This window comes from Cryptotermes secundus, unplaced genomic scaffold, assembly GCF_002891405.2.
Source record: "Cryptotermes secundus unplaced genomic scaffold, Csec_1.0 scaffold186, whole genome shotgun sequence".
Lineage (NCBI taxonomy): Eukaryota > Metazoa > Arthropoda > Insecta > Blattodea > Kalotermitidae > Cryptotermes > Cryptotermes secundus.
The window spans coordinates 2,495,032-2,510,246 of NW_019727393.1; the positions used below are offsets into that span (position 1 = coordinate 2,495,032).

Consider the following 15,215-nt stretch of genomic DNA (forward strand, 5'->3'; position numbering starts at 1 on the left):
GTTCACTTCGGTTTTTCTAGATCTTAGACATATGGTAGGACTCCTTGGGCGGGTGATCAGCTCGTCGCAAGGCCTCTACCTGTACACAAACACAGAAAAACGCACACAAACATCCATGCTCTGAGTGGGATTCGAACCCACGATTCCGGCTTCCGAGCGAGCGAAGACAGTGCACGCCTTAGACAGCTCGGCTACCGTGACCGGCACTTACAGAGCTTAACTACAAATAATTGCTATACTCTTGCTGATTTCCACACTGCAAGTCACTCAAAAATAAGTCTTCTCAGTCTACTTTCACTAGTCTGTACTTGGTAACAGCTCTCCATAATAGCTATTCCTCTGCAGAGTCTTCACTAGACATTTTCTGGTAACGAATCTTAGCAGTGGAGATTCTTCCGCTTCCGTTGTTCGCTGGTTAACACTCCACAGCTGAATTCTCAATTGGACTCCTTTAGCGTCGATTGTCTTCAAGAGAAGTCCTCAGAACAGACTCCATGGAAAACACCTTCTTCTGTTGTCAAGAATGCATGTTTATTGGGCCGTTACCTAGTAATATATATGCAAACAACACAGAAAAACCCTCTTGCGTATTTCGGGCGTTGTCTAGAAATGCTGTCTACATATCAAAACATCGAAGCGACACAATGTGTTTTGTTCGCCAGGTTACCAGTCTAGACTTACCGGAAGCTTTGACTAAAACAGTCCCGTCAGACCGAAGTTTAGTGCATGTATATGGGCTATCATAACACATACACTTACTCTGTCGCACGAACACAAGGGATTTCTTGATTGGTCGTCAGAGAGGGCTTGTGGGTCATTAAATTTATATTACTTGGCTTAAAGTGGTTATAATTTATCAATCTCATAATATCCTCTCGAATTTATACCCATTAAAATTTCATCTATGCGTTGAAGGTATTTCACTGATGGTATTGTAAGTCGTCATTCGATGTTAATTTACAGTGGAAGTTCAGATTCTGTCTTAGAGATTAACAAGAATTTCTGGACATATTTAATTAGCATTTCAACTATTTTATTTCAGGTACTATATTTTTAATATTTTATTAGTAAAGGTAGAAGAGCACACAAACTTTAACTGACGCAAGCAAAGAGGTTGGTATAGAAGTAAACACAGAGAAAACTAAGTATATGTTGCTGTCTCGTCACCAAAATGTAGGGCAAAATCATCACATAAAGACAGATAAGAGATCTTTGGAAAATATGGCACAGTTCAGATATTTGGAAACGGCATTAACAAATCGCAATTTGATTCGGGAGGAAATTAAGATGAGATTGGATTCAGATAATGCTTGCTACCATTCAGTCCAGAGCCTTTTGTCTTATCGTCTGTTGTCCAAAAACATAAAAATTAAAATATACAACACTATAATTTTGCCTGTGGTTCTGTATGAGTGGAAAATTTCGTCGATGACATTAAGGGAGGAACATAGGATGCTGAGGAGAATATTTGGATCGAGGAGCAATGAAGTGACGGGAGGTTGGAGAAAACTGCATAATGAAAAGTTTCACAACTTTTATTCTCCTCCAAGTATAATTAGAATGATCAAGTCAAGGATAATGAGATTCGCAAGACATGTAGCACGAATGGGGGAAGAGAAATGTATATAGGATATTGGTGGCAAAGCCAGAAAGAAAGAGGCCTCTAGGAATCAGTAGACTTAAGTGGGTGGACAATATAAAATGGATCTTAGAGAGGTAGGATGGGATGGTATGGACTGGATAAATCTGGCTTAGGATAGAGATCAGTGGAAGGTTCTTATGATGAAGGTAATGAAACTTGGGTTCCATAAAATGCTGACAAGTTCTTGAGTAGTTACACAATTTGTGGCTTCTCAAGAAGGGCTCAGCTGCATGAGTGAGTGACGAGATCGAAAAGTCAGTTGTAGGAAGATCTTGCATTCTCTTGTTTGTAAATTTTTGCTTTCCTCAGGGTCTGAACCAGTGAAGTTAATCTTGGCGACAGAAGCATATTCAAAATTTGACGGAATTAAAGTACTGTAATAAATTAATTTAATTTAAATATTTATTTATTAACGTGCTTAATCAAAAAACATAAAGACCAAATATAAAAGATAATATCCTTATCGTCAATCTTACAAATTGATTTTTCAATTTAATATCATTAGGCCAATGTCAGAATCACGAACGAATTTGTGGCCAAAAGTGTAGGAGAATATTCTCGTGGGATCAGATTTATCCCCAGTTTATTTTAGGAAATTTAGAAAGCTAAGTTCCACGTTGTACAGAAATTATTATTACAGATTGTTACTCGGGCATACACCTTGCTTAGATTGTTAAATAACTGCACAAATTGGTTAGCTGCATTCTTCTTCTTTCCAGACCAGAGGAATATTGGATAGACAATTAAATTTCTTTTCACAGGTTCGTTCTCGCTCTGGTTATAGTCTATGAAACACGAATTTGTAAAGGACAGTGAAATTAATGATACTGTAAAGGTATTAATTTAAAAAATATTATACAAATTGAAGTAATATATTCTTACATTATAATTTAAATTCAAGTATTATACTGAAAAATTAAAAGAATAATTTACAGATGTTTAATAATATATTAATAAAACAATTTACAATTTTATGGAAACAAATAAAAGCTTATTTTCTCTCAACAAAATTCTTTCCCTATTCGCTTTTCACCGTCGCTAACGTCTCTAACACGTAATTTCATCTAACGGTGTAACTATCGTTTTATCGACCTCCTCCAAGGAATGGCCCACTTCTTTGTCCCCTGTAGCGTAGACCTTCACAGCTGGCTTCTGAAGATTTGCAGATCATGCAGCGACATGACAATGCTTCAAGGTATTCGTAACGTTCAGTTCCGGGTTCGACTCCCTCCTCGCAGTTTTGCAGCGTCACCGAACTGACAGCCCGGCTGTCATGTAGGCACACCGGGTGGAAAGAACGCTTGTACGGGAACCTCCAGTCCGATATCTGCAAAAAAGGAGCAAACTGCAGGTGGTGCTTGACTAGTAACATTCTGGGTAGTTAACTCTTGTTAGTAGCATGTAACAAACACTAGGGAAAGAAATACAGTCATAATTTTATAAAACAGCAGCACTGCCTATTTTGCTATGTGTGGATTAAACTTGGATAATTGAATCAAGACATATAAATATAATATAATCAACATAGATGAGATCTCTAAGAACAGCTTAAATTTACGCTAGACTAGACAATATTACAAAGACAAAAATAACGCCGTCCAGTGTGACTATTTAAGTTTTATCACTTGAAAACTCATCACCCTTACATGTTTCGATCCTACGGATCATCCTCAGAGGGCATCAATACTTTTTTCCGGAAACTACTATTACAATAGGTGTTAGATTATATACATACACATATAATGTCTGAAATACACAATGTACACAATGTTCAACTTTTCACAGTCACAGCAGCCTTCCTGGTATTAAAATTTTTAAAGTTTCTTAAAAACTTTGTTTTTAAGATTAAAATTATTATAAACCATGCAGGTTCGTGTCAATTCTCCTATTGTATTTCTTGGAGGTGGCTGGTCCTGTGCCGCCTGTCTATCTTGAGAAAGGAGATTCTTAGTATTGTTCGTGTTTGTTCGTGGCTTGCTGTGTTGTTTTCACTGTTCACTGACGGTGTTATTTTTGTCTTTGTAATTGTTAGTGTGACGGACCAGAATGAAACAAATAAAAAAAAACAGACCATATTAGTTACAATATATTAGGATAGAACAGGGAACAACATTAGTATGAAATAGAACAGATAAAAACAGACAAAATTAGATAAATAATTTGAATAGAAAGACTGACAGAAACATCGAAACACATTTACAACATAAACTAAAAGGGTGACGAGAGAGAGACAGGCCTTGGGGAAAAGCAATAAATATATGAGTTCGCAATACACTCGTGTTTTTATCATAAAGCTAAGAAGTTGAAATTCAAATAAACAGTTTAACTCGTATATATTTGAATTAAAGAACCCGTCTTTTCATACATACTAATATAATCAATAATTTGTGTTACTGGACAATCATATACATCATAGTTACGTTCTAACGTTCCAAAGATAAAGGAATAATTTCCTTTCATTGTTCTTTACTCACTAAACAAATGAAGACCAGAAGGGCAAATGTTTCTGATTAATGTACGTCGTTAGTTACACGGGGAGTGTTTATCCCTATATATAGCATTCATTTCATGCCATCCACGTTCTGTTCTATGAACCATCTTCATCAGACTGTCCCGGACATTAAATAAATCCAGATTACAAAAGTAAGTGCTTCTGACAAAGAGAGCTCATGCCCAACATTAGAGTTAATCACTAAATATTTCATTTTATTTAATGGTAGAGGTTTCTTGGCTCTACGAACCATTCATTGCACCATCTAAATTCCGTAAAATAAAAATATTTCTTGTATGGGGTTACAATTCCCTCTACTTTGTAATTCTTGTGAGTAGCATAATTTGTGGAAATATCACAAAGTAACATGCATGGGTCTTCTGTAAGGTCATTTTACAATGCATAGAAATGATCCCTCCTCTAGCATGAAAAATAACATGTGAATTAATTAAAGTACAGATGGACTATTCTTTTCATTACTAGAAATTAACATCCTGCTTAAAAAAGACTGTAAATATAATGTGATGCGGGATATAGGCTGTAGTGCTCAGATTGGCGTTCACACGGCGACCTTTATGAAGATCAGTGATGTCAGTGAAGTTCAGAAGTTTANAGAAGCCGGAATGTAGCGGGTTAAATTCCAAGGTTACTGAAATTTTCAATTGACCTAATTCTTCCAGCCACACAATGGCCCAGGGGTAGACTCAGCCTCTAAGAGAATTGAGTAACAGGAATGTTCCTGCGAAGTAAAGGGCTGTCTGTGTGTAAGGCTAATTCTCTCACCGCAATCCGTGAACCGATTATCTAGAAACTGTGGGAGCCTCGACGTCTCACAACTCTATAGACCTCCGCAGCCTGTTATATCCCTTCTAAAATTTTTGGATATTACCATAGTTTTTTAGGATTTACTATTTATCATTTGCACTGTGACTGTTGCCCTTTAATAACAGTGACACGCATTCAGGTGAGTACTAAATGTTAATTTATTTACATACTTGGCGCTCTAAATTAACAACATACAAAATTATAAATTGATACGTTACAAAACGTCGGGTGCCCGACGTTGAACTGCTTCCCTGTAACTAAATGTTATTACAACCTATAGATGTCATAAAATAATTGCAGATGGAGTTGTCAAGAGAAAAAGACACCTCTTTACATTCTTGTCACCTATTAATTAGAAACGTGGAAGATATTTTTCACCGACGTCATTTCCTGTACATGTATCCTGAATACTGTAAGCTAAAGCAGAAATGTTCGTTGGGGGTTCTGTTGACTGTTAGTGCTCTTCTATCCCTTCTAGTGCAAATGTCACATATATTTATACTCTAATATTTCTGAATTCATTTTCCCCCGTGTTTGTGTAAGTATGAGTATGCGTTAAATCATATGGAAGGGATGTGCTACGATACATTTTCAATGGCTAATGGGTTAATGCTACTGTGTTTCTACAAATAATAATTCAATGCAATTCTTTATTATTCATGTGCTGAGCCAACAGCTGCAAGGCCAATTACAGACACAGCACGATGTAGATAAAAGTAGTTACATACTGCAAAAACACAACATAAAATCAAAGACTAATTAAAGTTAAGCATTGGAGGAAAAACACATTAACGCATATAAGGAAACAAACAAAGTAACAATAATAATAATTTCATTATCGCAAATCTAAGTTGCTATTGACAATTGAGAAATGTAAGGTATAGATATTTAGAAAGAATAATAATAATTCAGTTTAATTCTAGTTTATGTTCGTGCAAATAATAATAGTAACAAGTATACCACATTTAGAATCAATTGAGGAGAAAGTTCCTGGCTCCGAATACGTCAACGTCCTTGAAAACAACATTAGCAGCTGATGTACGTCTAGCAGAGGGACAATTTTTACATGAAGGACAGACACTGAACAAAGCAAAATCTCTGATATACCGAGCAGGAACTCGGAGCCCAACAATTTCCAGAACAGAAGGGCAGAATTTCGGGCCAAAATAAACGTGAATAAGAAAGAGAGCATCAAGGCGATGTCTCCTAGTACGTAAAGCATGCAATTTTAACTCCTCCAGAGCAAGAGAATAATTGTAATGGACTTGAGGACAGAAACGGTTAAAACAGAGGGCCGCAAACCTCTGCTGGATGCGTTCCAGCTGTTGGCGTCAGTTGACGTAATCGAATTCCAGACAACGGACGCATATTCAAACTTAGATCTAATTACTGTGGTGTACAATCTGAGCTTACAGTCTAGAGATGAGAAATTGAAAGTAATGTTACGAATTAGACTGAAAAGTTTAACACAATGAGAAAAATAATAATTGACCTAGTCATGAAAATACAGTTTAACATCAATAAACACTCACAGGTATAGAATCGGTCAGGGTTATAGACGATTGGCAAAGTTTATAATCGTAGATCAGTACGTTGGTTTTCCTTGAGAAGGATATAAGTTTAGTTTTACTGATGTTGAGTTTAATACAGTTAGCTATGTACAAACCTTGTACAGTGTTAATGTCAGACTGAATTACATAGCAGTCCTGAGGAGAACTAACGGCTCAGTAAANTAACTCGGAGGCCAACAATTTCCAGAACAGAAGGGCAGAATTTCGGGCCAAAATAAACGTGAATAAGAAAGAGTGCATCAAGGCGATGTCTCCTAGTACGTAAAGCATGCAATTTTAACTCCTCCAGAGCAAGAGAATAATTGTAATGAACTTGAGGAAAGAAACGATTAAAACAGAGGGCCGCAAACCTCTGCTGGATGCGTTCCAGCTGTTGGCGTCAGTTGACGTGATCGAATTCCAGACAACGGACGCATATTCAAGCTTAGATCTAATTACTGTGGTGTACAATCTGAGCTTACACTCTAGAGATGAGAAATTGAAAGTAATGGTACGAATTAGACTCAAAAGTTTAACACAGTGAGAGAAATAATAATTGACCTAGTCATGGAAATACAGTTTAACATCAATAAACACTCCCAGGTTTTTACAGAATCGGTCAGGGTTATAGACGATTGGCAAAGTTTATATTCGTAGATAAGTACGTTGGTTTTCCTGGAGAAGGATATAAGTTTAGCTTTACTGATGTTGAGTTTAATACAGTTAGCTATGTACAAACCTTGTACAGAGTTAATATCAGACTGAATTACATAGCAGTCCTGAGGAGAACTAACGGCTCAGTAAATTTTATTTTATTTGTGTTGGTACCATAAGGAGTATTGCTTCTTTCCCACGATGATTTCAATCGAGATACTTCTCTGGTGCAAGGCCTCGCACATGCACAGCTTTTAATAATTTAATATTTTCTTAGTTCTCGCAGGCGGTTTGTGCTGTATTTGGCTTATATACCCCATTTTGGTGCTGGCACAGGTGGCCAGAGACAACGACTAGCTCTATCGATTGGACCCAACTGTGTAGGTCTTACCTGAAGAAAGAGACAGAATCCAGTCCCCGAAATGTTTTATTTTGAAAAATAAACGGAACCATGTTTTTAGATAATGCATAATGTCCAGGACACAATATTTGTACCAGACTTGGGAACATTCTGAGCTAGTATATCGTAACTTGGTTTGTCACAGATTGGTCGACCATGAATTGTTTCCCTTCTATCTTCATTACGCTACAGTCTCATTCGTATCAAATTTTGCCTGGATTATTTCCCAAGAAGCAAAGCTGGCCGCTAAACTAAAATTTTCATTCGTTATTTTATAAACTCAAGGCCTCATTTTCACGTCGAAACACGCTTTCACTTTCACGCTTCTTATTTCCTGAGTATACAGCCTTTTCTCAACAGCATAATTTATATAGCGTCAGAAGAAAAAAGACGGTGAATGATGAATTTAAGGGACACTGAAGAGACCGAAGCTTATGTAAGGTACTAGACAGGAAGTAATAGAAGAATGCATGAAATTACAATGTAGTAGGCTTCAAAAATATATTCTCTTCTCTAGATGCTATTAAGGTTACACCTGTGACATAAAGGCGGTTACATGGGGGAAATTAGAATTGCCTAGAAAATTGTTGCCGGAATCACTGAACGAAACAGATTTTTCTTATATGTAAACATAGGTGAGAAATAATAATAAAATTGATAATATAAACTATGAAGTGTAGAGTGGACTCAACTGGTTCAAAGTATTGTCAGGGCGGGCTGTTTTTAACGCTGTAGCGAACCGTCGGGTTCCATAAATGGAAGATATTTTCGTGAATTTCTAAACAACGACTATCTTCTCATGAAAGAACCAGTTCCATGGAGGGAGTTACCCGGTACCAAGGATAATCAATTGAAATATCAATCAGAACAGCCGGGTTCCTGGGAAGGAATCTTACCCAGCACTTTCAACAAAAGAAACACAGGTTTTTACCATTGAACCACAACATGCAGTGAGATGCTTCAGCATGTTTACATCAGCATTTTAGTTTTTTACTTTGTATAGCTGAACCAAAACTCATAAATGCTCTCAAATTGCAAGTTACTTTCATTTTCAACTAAACAATGGTAAGCCCCCGGTTGATAGGCAGAATGCGACACAGAGGATCGCTGTGTGAGAGAGACAGGCACTGTGAATGCATCACACCTTGTTTTATTTCACAACGATGAATGGTGATATGCATAAAGGGCTGAAGGGATCAAGGGTGGTGATATTCATGACGTCACACCATACTTGTCACTGAATGCAAGGGGGAGGAGGACGATTTATCGTGACGTATTTCATGTTTATACAGAAAATAGGGTGCAAAACTATTTACATTTTCCAGTCGTAATTAAATGCGGACACCAAATATCAGACACAATTTTACAACAGATTCCTCACATGTAGAATAAGGTATCACGTGACAAGAAACGAAAATATGTCCCACCTTTCATGGCACACCGAGTCTTGTAATATAGAATTTGATGTTCTCACAACCGTGGTTATGAAGACTACTATATTCTGGGATATAATGATGTGGAGTTCCTTTGTTTGCTACCTACTTCATGCTCGTTTCTTGCTTGGCTTACTCTTCAAACCTAAAGATGGAAACTACGTGTTCTTCTGAAACGTCGGTTGACTTTCAGCGTACTACATGGTGTCATATTCCAAGAGAAAGAACTCTTCAAGGTTTTCAATATTCTAAAGTTACTTGTGTATATAGGCATGCATTAATTTCCTACAGTTCGTCACATCTCGTCAAGCTTCCTCTTCACGTTTATTTAACGACATTTTCGTTATCTAGAGTTCATATTTTCATTTACATGACTTTTGTAGTGTTCGTTAGAGTTCACAATAAAATTTAACAGATTAAGATACTATTTCTTTATTGCAGTGGAGTAGGACTAAGTCCCTTGTACTGCGGTCACTTCTGGCCTATTGTACCAGCCCCAGATGACAGGTGAGGGTGATTATGGAGCAATTGGTGGAATGAAGATTGGCAGGGGAAACCGAAGTACTGGGAGAAAACCTGCCCCAGCGCCACTTTGTCCACCACAAATCCTACTTGACCAGACCCGGGATCGAACCCAAGCCGCCGTGGTGGGAAGCCGATTAAGATATTATGAAATAGGTAAAAATGATTATAAAAATATATTGCAGTGAAACACTGTATAAAGAAGTAAAGCCATCCCTGTAACAGGCCATGGAGGCCCATAAAGTGAAAGTCGCGTCTTTCACATTTTCCCAGAAAATCGGCTCACAGATGGAGGTGAAGTTTTCAGCCCCACGCGCCGGACGCCTAGGAAGATTCCTTGTACTCATTTCTGTTAGAGGCTGAGTTGACCCAGGGCCATAGTGCGGCTGGAAGGGTTAAAATTGAAAAACCCAATAACCTCATCCTGATTTGAACACGCGACCTTACGGCCTGTAGGATATTACCTCAACCAACTACACTAACGCGCGCCACCAAGCACTTTTGTAAGAAAAAAATGAGCTAAAAATGGATGCAGGACAACCCCTGTATAAGTAATGATGAAACAATTTGGGTATTTAACAAATAACAGAATAAAAGTTTTCAGGCATAGTGTTTGAAATAATTTACTTTAAAGTCTTACAAAATTAAAAAATGCAACAAATACTTATCTTAGGTCACAACTTACGCACGCAAATATTATAACACTGTTACCGTGCAAACGAATCATACAATGTCTACTTAGGTTGACAGGCAATATGTACACAGAACTTCATCGGTACCTGCAAAATATTTACATTCACTCCACAGTCATCATGAACACACTGTACGTATTGCTACGCGGAAAAACTCGTTTGTCCTTTGAGGGTCCTCAACTTCTTTTCTCTCCACGCGCTCACTAACTTCCCCCCTACTCGCGCTCACAAACTTCCCCTCGCCTGCTTTACGTTGCATCAAGAGTTAGGAAGACTGCCGATCTTATGGGCTAGCACACACCCACATGAATTCACATTTTCGGGTGGAAAGATAAGGGAGATTGCGCTTTCGCTGCAAATTAGAGTTGCTCCACATGGGCAAGGAGTCTCCGTAATTAAACAATGAATATACAGAACCTAACCGCAAGGCACAAGACTAGTGAACTACAGATAAGCCAGCACAATGGCATGTGATAAGTCTGAAGGAGATTAATTTTATGAGGGAATATAATTCAGCTTAACAAGAGACATGATCGTTACAGAGTGCTGTCATTTACCCCTTTGTTTCCGACAATAATAACAGGCGTTAACACAAAGCTCGCTTCGTCTTAAAGTAACAGGTCTTCTTCATAACGGATTTGACTCGAATTAAAGACATCTACAATTTCAGAATTACCAAACCAATATATTTCTCAAACAGAAAATAACTGAATTACTGTGTAAGCTGCCCCAAGTTTTGTGGCAGGAGATAACAAATTAAGCAGTGCTACCTGTATGTCGAACGTAGGACAAAACGGTGAACGAACTTCTGAGTTAAAACTTTTGTTGCAATAAAGGATCAATTGGCATGTACTGTATTCGCTCGCTTGGAAACCGGGATCGTGGGTTCGAATCCCACTCAGGGCATGGATGTTTACTTTGTGTGTGTGCGTTTTTATGTGTTTGTGTACAGGTAGAGGCTCTGCGACGAGCTGATCACCCGCCAAAGGAGTCCTACCGAATGTGTAAGATCTAGAAAACCCGATGTGAACGCAGAAGTTCATGGAGATAGGCCTAGGCCCACTGGGGCTGTAGTGCCAAGGAAAAAAAGGATCAATTAAGCTCTTAGCGGGCGATATAAATTGTGGATTTATTAGGCATAATTGATTGAATTAAATTAAATAATTTTAAAGTTAATTAAATTCTTTCAGTTGAAATTTAAATGTATCAACATCTTTCCTGTAATCAACGCTTGAGAAGACCTTCTACTTAACGCACTTCTCCCTTGATTAACAATACAGAAGAAGGTTTTTATAGAAATTACGAGCTGTACATTTTTCTGTAATGTTCTCACTGGCTGAAGTGTTCCCTGCTCCCTTCCGCTTCATTGTTCAGAATTTGCGGAATATGCTCAGTCGATATTAACATCAAGACATATACCCACGCGAGATATAAGCACCTTATAAAATGCTACATATTTTCGCGCTTCTTAATACACTGCAGCCCTCCACTAGAATTTCAGATGTGCCTCACTTGTGATCGTAACTACCCTGCTCTTTTGCGTAATCCCAGTCATGGCACTTTGTGTTTAAATGTAGAAGTACTGAAGTCACTTAATTAAGCGAGACAGAGTTCTGTTCAGTTTTAACAATTTTCAAGCGTCACTTAAACGATGTGAGCAGACAAAGGCCTAGTATGAATGATTCCTGTTAAAATAACAATAAATAAATAAATTGAATCTCCTTAGAGCGAAGCCATATTTGAAAAGTTAAACGTTGTTCAGCTACTCAAAGAGCTCTTTGAATTTCAAGGAAATAAAACATTTATTACCATAGTCCCATGTCCGAGTTTCGATTGTCGGAGGACACAATCTCCCCCCCCTAGTGTCCACACCGGTTCTGCCCCCCCCCCCTCATATACGAGCTACGTACAATGGGTACTGGGGTTTGTTTCTTCGGAAGTAAAGGCGCAAGGTAGTGAAGCCGACCACTCTAATTCATCTAGTGCCGACATCAAGAATAGTGATGCCATAACTTCACTTCCCCATATGCCTTCACGGCGTGGTGCTTAATAAAACAAAGGGTAAATTTTACCTGATCTGATTACCATCACCACAGCATAGAAATCGACTCCGTTCTGAGCCAGATGAATCCAGTACACTCGAGACCACTCAGACCCCACTTATATCAGACACAATCCGCTTTCCTAAAAATTAGACACGTTTTGCAGCTGCCGGATGCGCTCAGTTGCTCTAGGCAGACTAGCAGAACTAAACAAATAATTTGGTACTGGAGCAGTAAAGTCACTAAAGCCCAGAATACGAGGAAGTAAGCATGCTTCACTTGGAAATAATAATAAATAATGAGTATTATTTTTCCATGCCAGAGGAAAAAAATTGAAAATTGTATGGTCACGTATAGAGTAACTGTTAAAGGATAAGATAATGTTGTCCCTGTGTTTAACTAATTAAGCATTACGTCACGAGCTCATATGGGGGATTGGAAGTCGGCACTAGTTGGAGGTGAGTGGTCAGCTGCAAGCCCGGCCGTTTTACCTCCAGAACACCTTGGACAGGATGCTGGGTGGACAGCAGAACCGGTCTGGACGCTACGGAGATGAGAAAAATTTCTGCCCAACCGGGACTCGAAATCCAAACCCTCCGCCTTCCAAACCTCTAGCAGTCACTGTACCGACTGCGCTACCGCGGTTACTAGGTTACTATACAAGGTCTGTTAAATTATACAAAATGATCTACTATGAATTTTCATTACATACGAGGAACTAAATCAACCATAGAGTAAAATGACGTGGCCATCCTGCAGTTTTGGTTGTAATTATCGTTTTAATCAAATTGTCAGTCTAAGTTCATTACGTGGGTGGCGAAAAGCTTCCGGCTTTGTACAGAGTTAAAGTCGCGCGCTGCCGGTCACGGTAGCCGAGCGGTCTAAGGCATACACTATCTTCGCTCGCTCGGAAGCCGGGATCGTGGGTTCGAATCCCACTCAGGGCATGGATGTTTGTGTGCATTTTTCTGTGTTTGTCTACAGGTAGAGGCCTTGCGACGAGCTGATCACTCGCCCAAGGAGTCCTACCGTATGTGTAAGATCGAGAAAAACCGAAGTGAACGGAGAAGTTCACGGAGGTAGGCCTAGGCCCACTGGGGCTGTAGTCCCAAGGAAAAAAAAAAGTCGCGTCCTGGAATTTCTGCTTTTATCTTTTGTGAGTCAGCCCTGATCTGTGCAGGCTTGCTGTACACACTGAATGACTGACCTGTTCTCTTTCTCTTTACGAGCCCGGTAGAGCAGGAGTGAACGAAACCTCCTCGTAGTCCTGATCCGACCTGAGACAGTATTTCCAAACTCGTGCGGGGCAACAAACAGGAAAGGAATAACAACAACAACAACAACAACAACAACAACAAAACACAACTTTGCGTTAAGATTTCCTGCGTTCAAATACGAAAGGAATGTAAAGGGAAAGTTGTCCCTATGGTTAATTAATTGAGCACTATACCACGAAGACGTAAGGTGGACTGGAGGTACAGCTCCACCATTCTTAACCTCGGCGCTAGATTGATGTGAGTGGTAAGATTCACGTCCTGCCCCCTTTACCCAGACGAAAAAATACCATGTACGAATTGGACAGGAGCCTGGGTAGGCTTCGAAGCCGACCTTGACGCGGTGGAGAAGAGAAAAATCTCAAGTCCCTCTTAGGAATCGAACCCCGCCCGTCCAGCCAGTAACACGTCGCTATACCGACTTAGCTATCCCGGCTCCTTTCGAAACAGATATTTATGAAGAGAAGGCTATAAACTACGTAGAAAAACATAACAAAGAGTAAAATAAATAATTTACAAATAAATATATAACTACAAATTTATTGTTATTAACTTCTTATTTCATTTAAGGACAGTTTTTAAGTGCACAGGTTAGGACCTTATATTGTCGAACGGTACAGAGATAATGAGTAAGGAATTAAAATGGATATCAAAGAAGCGGTTGTGGCCTATTTTAAGTTCTCAACCCGATATTCTTCTGGTGATACAGGAAGGAACCACTACATTCTTCAGTGACGACGACCGATTTCAGGGTCATTTTACATGGGTAATTCCCGAATACCGTTCAGGTATATTTATCACTTCTTCGCAACATTCTGTCACACGGCATATTAAAAATTAAAATAAAGGAGACAACAAGGAAATACTAGCGCCATCCCTTCTCCAAGCTCCCAGCGGCACTCACCTCATTTGAGTCGCATCGCCCCCAGCAAGACATGACATTGATGACGTCCCAGCAGATCCGTCCCGCGCTGTCCGTCTTGGTCACCTTGTAGGCATAGACACGTCTATGGCACTCCAGGGTGGAGGCGAGGGTTGACTCTTGCAGGGACAATGCTTCAGCCCCCAGCCACGCAGCTGCAACCAGAGTGAAGCACAGCGCTGACCAGTGCCTGCGGGACACAGACATCAGCTCGTCAATCATCTGTCAGCGAGGAACTGTGACTCCAGTAGTACTGGTACTCAGCTCTCTCGCTGTGCTAGCTTTCAGCGCCCGTTGCTTAACTGTCAGTTCGTTTGGTATTTTGGTGGACAAAAAGGCACTGTGCCATGCTGCCTTCAAGTACTGACGTCTCTCCTAGAAAATTATCACTCCACCTGTAGCCCAGACTACACCATGCAGATGGCATTATAACCTAATTTGAGGCCAGTCTCACCATAATAATAGTCATCGCCGTGAAAACCTCAAAACTTACATCATAATAATAATGTTACAATAATTACTGAACTTGTGTCTACGTGAAAATGGCTCGAAGATAATGAAGAAAGCAGTCTTCTGGGATATGGCACCGTGTATATGTGGTGTTAACCGACGTTTCGGAGGAAACGGTACCGGTTCTCACGGTCTCTTCGCTTGCAGATTTCTTATATTTTTCCTTCTACCCTGAAGATGGAGGCGATACGTTCCTCCGAAACGTCGGTTAACACCACATATACACGGTGCCATATCCCAGAAGACTGCTTTCTTCAT

General features: G+C 39.4%; 1 protein-coding gene across 1 annotated transcript; it reads right to left on the reverse strand.

Annotated features, from left to right (window-relative positions):
- Positions 1-2,564: 2,564 nt before the first annotated feature.
- Positions 2,565-14,669, reverse strand: LOC111864647 (thyrostimulin beta-5 subunit). Its single transcript, XM_023852035.2, has 2 exons — positions 14,430-14,669; positions 2,565-2,969 (listed from the first exon to the last, which is right to left on the reverse strand). Exons 1-2 carry the CDS (start codon positions 14,667-14,669, stop codon positions 2,727-2,729), a joined length of 483 nt encoding a protein of 160 aa, XP_023707803.1. The 3' UTR covers positions 2,565-2,726.
- Between the last annotated feature and the right edge of the window lie 546 nt (positions 14,670-15,215).

Excerpts from the sequence above, each read along its gene's own strand:
- LOC111864647 (XM_023852035.2), bottom strand. The coding sequence starts at position 14,669 with ATGATTGACGAGCTGATGTCTGTGTCCCGCAGGCACTGGTCAGCGCTG. Across the intron at positions 2,970-14,429 it reads GGCGATGCGACTCAAATGAG|ATATCGGACTGGAGGTTCCC; the intron begins GTGAGTGCCGCT and ends CCTTTTTTGCAG.